Genomic DNA, 1,842 nt, shown 5'->3' on the forward strand with positions numbered 1-1,842 from the left:
TTCCTTGCCAACACAGGCACTTCACTGCACGGTTGAACCAGATTTGGAGCAGACCCTGCAACGCTTTTGGTCTCTCGAAGAGATTGCTCCAAATTCAAGTAGGCTGAGGCCCGAGGACGAGATAGCTGAGCATTTATTCAAAGAGACTTACAGTCGCGACTCACGAGGTTGATACGAAGTCCGGCTTTCTATGAAACCAGACCGCCCTAGGGTAGCTAACGAGACTAGCTCAATGGCGCTAAAATCTCTTTCTAGTATGCAACGTCGATTTTCGCGAGACGCTCGATTGGCTGAGGCGTACGGTAGCTTCATGAGGGACTACGAACGACTGGGACATATGACTCGACTTCTGGCCTTAGAAATACGGTGCGAGGATGCGTGGTACCTTCCACATCACGCAGTGATTCAGGCTTCGGGTGACAAATGGAAACTTCGTGTTGTGTTTGATGCCTCTCGGAAAACTCGCGAAGGGCACTGTCTGAATGACTTTTTGTGGGCAGGACCCCCCCTCGAGAGCGATCTGTCATTGATCCTCTTGAATTGGCGAAAATACCGTTTTGCGTTCACCGCAGACATAGTGAAAATATTGCGGCAAGTACTGGTCAAGCGCGAAGACCAGGATTTGCAGAGAATTGTGTGGGCCCCGACCGCTGACGCCAGTCCTGTTGATTACCGCTTGCATACTGTCACGTACGGGACAACTTGTGCTCCATATCTGGCCATCCGCATGCTTTCACAGTTGGTTATTGATGAAGGGGAAGTTAACCTTCCCCTCGGAGCTGAATGTCTGAAAGCAGAGACGTATGTTGATGACACCTTCGCAGGGGCGGAAGACCTTTCTACCGCGGTTCAGAAAAGACTCGAACTTATAGAATTGTTAAGATTGGGTGGTCTCGAGCTCGACAAATGGTCCGCAAATCATCCCGATCTTCTGCCACCTCAGGCACGACAGAACTCACCGAAAGAAATCGACGGCGACGCGTTGGTCAAAACCTTCGGGATCCATTGGACCCCATCGCAGGATGATTTTAAGTTCCGTGCAGCGGACGTGGAAGAGATGTCCACTGCTGCAACGAAACGTTTCATCCTTTCGAATATCGCGCGTTTGTTTGACCCGCTCGGGTGGCTAGCTCCAATCACTGTGACGGCGAAGGTCTTAATGCAGGATTTGTGGATTCAGAAGTGCTATTGGGACTCGCCTCTCCCCGCAGAATTCCGCGAGCGATGGCATACTCATTGCACGTCTTTGACACAGTTGCCACCTCTATCCATCCATCGTTGGTTGGGGGTCGCATCTTCCCGTTCCTACCAGATTCATGGCTTTTCCGATGCGTCTCCTCGCGCATATGCAGCCGTGGCATATTTACGAATTAACGAGGGAAATGGTCGGTTCAGTGTTTCGCTTCTCGCCGCGAAGAACAAGGTGGCTCCCGTCAAAACGATCAGTATCCCGAACTTAGAACTGTGTGGTGCTGCACTTCTCGTTAAACTTCTTTGCCATGTCAGGAAGCTCGAATTTCTCAGCTCACTTCCGGTCTACGCATGGTCTGATAGTCAAATAGTTCTTCAGTGGCTTCGAAAGCACCCATGCCACTAGAAAACCTTCGTCGCCAACCGAGTATCGCTTATTCAGACCGAACTCCCATCCGCCACATGGGCTCACGTCCCAACGAACGAAAATCCAGCAGATTTGGCTACTCGGGGCTCAGACCCGGCAGAGTTAGCGCAGAATAACAATTGGTGGCGCGGTCCCCACTGGCTCTCTGATACACCGGAACAATGGCCACAACCAACAGCGAATCTGCAAACCCTCCACATAAAGACCCGGCCGGACGAACCGCC

The 1,842-nt window shown here is 51.6% G+C and overlaps 1 protein-coding gene across 1 annotated transcript; it reads left to right on the plus strand.

Annotated features, from left to right (window-relative positions):
• The first annotated feature begins 232 nt into the window (after positions 1-232).
• LOC124309038 (uncharacterized) lies at positions 233-1,597 on the plus strand. The gene has a single exon (XM_046772254.1). The coding sequence runs from the start codon at positions 233-235 to the stop codon at positions 1,595-1,597; it is 1,365 nt and encodes a 454-aa protein (XP_046628210.1).
• Positions 1,598-1,842: the final 245 nt, after the last annotated feature.

Source organism: Neodiprion virginianus, chromosome 7 (genome assembly GCF_021901495.1).
Source record: "Neodiprion virginianus isolate iyNeoVirg1 chromosome 7, iyNeoVirg1.1, whole genome shotgun sequence".
In the NCBI taxonomy this organism is placed as follows: Eukaryota; Metazoa; Arthropoda; class Insecta; order Hymenoptera; family Diprionidae; genus Neodiprion; species Neodiprion virginianus.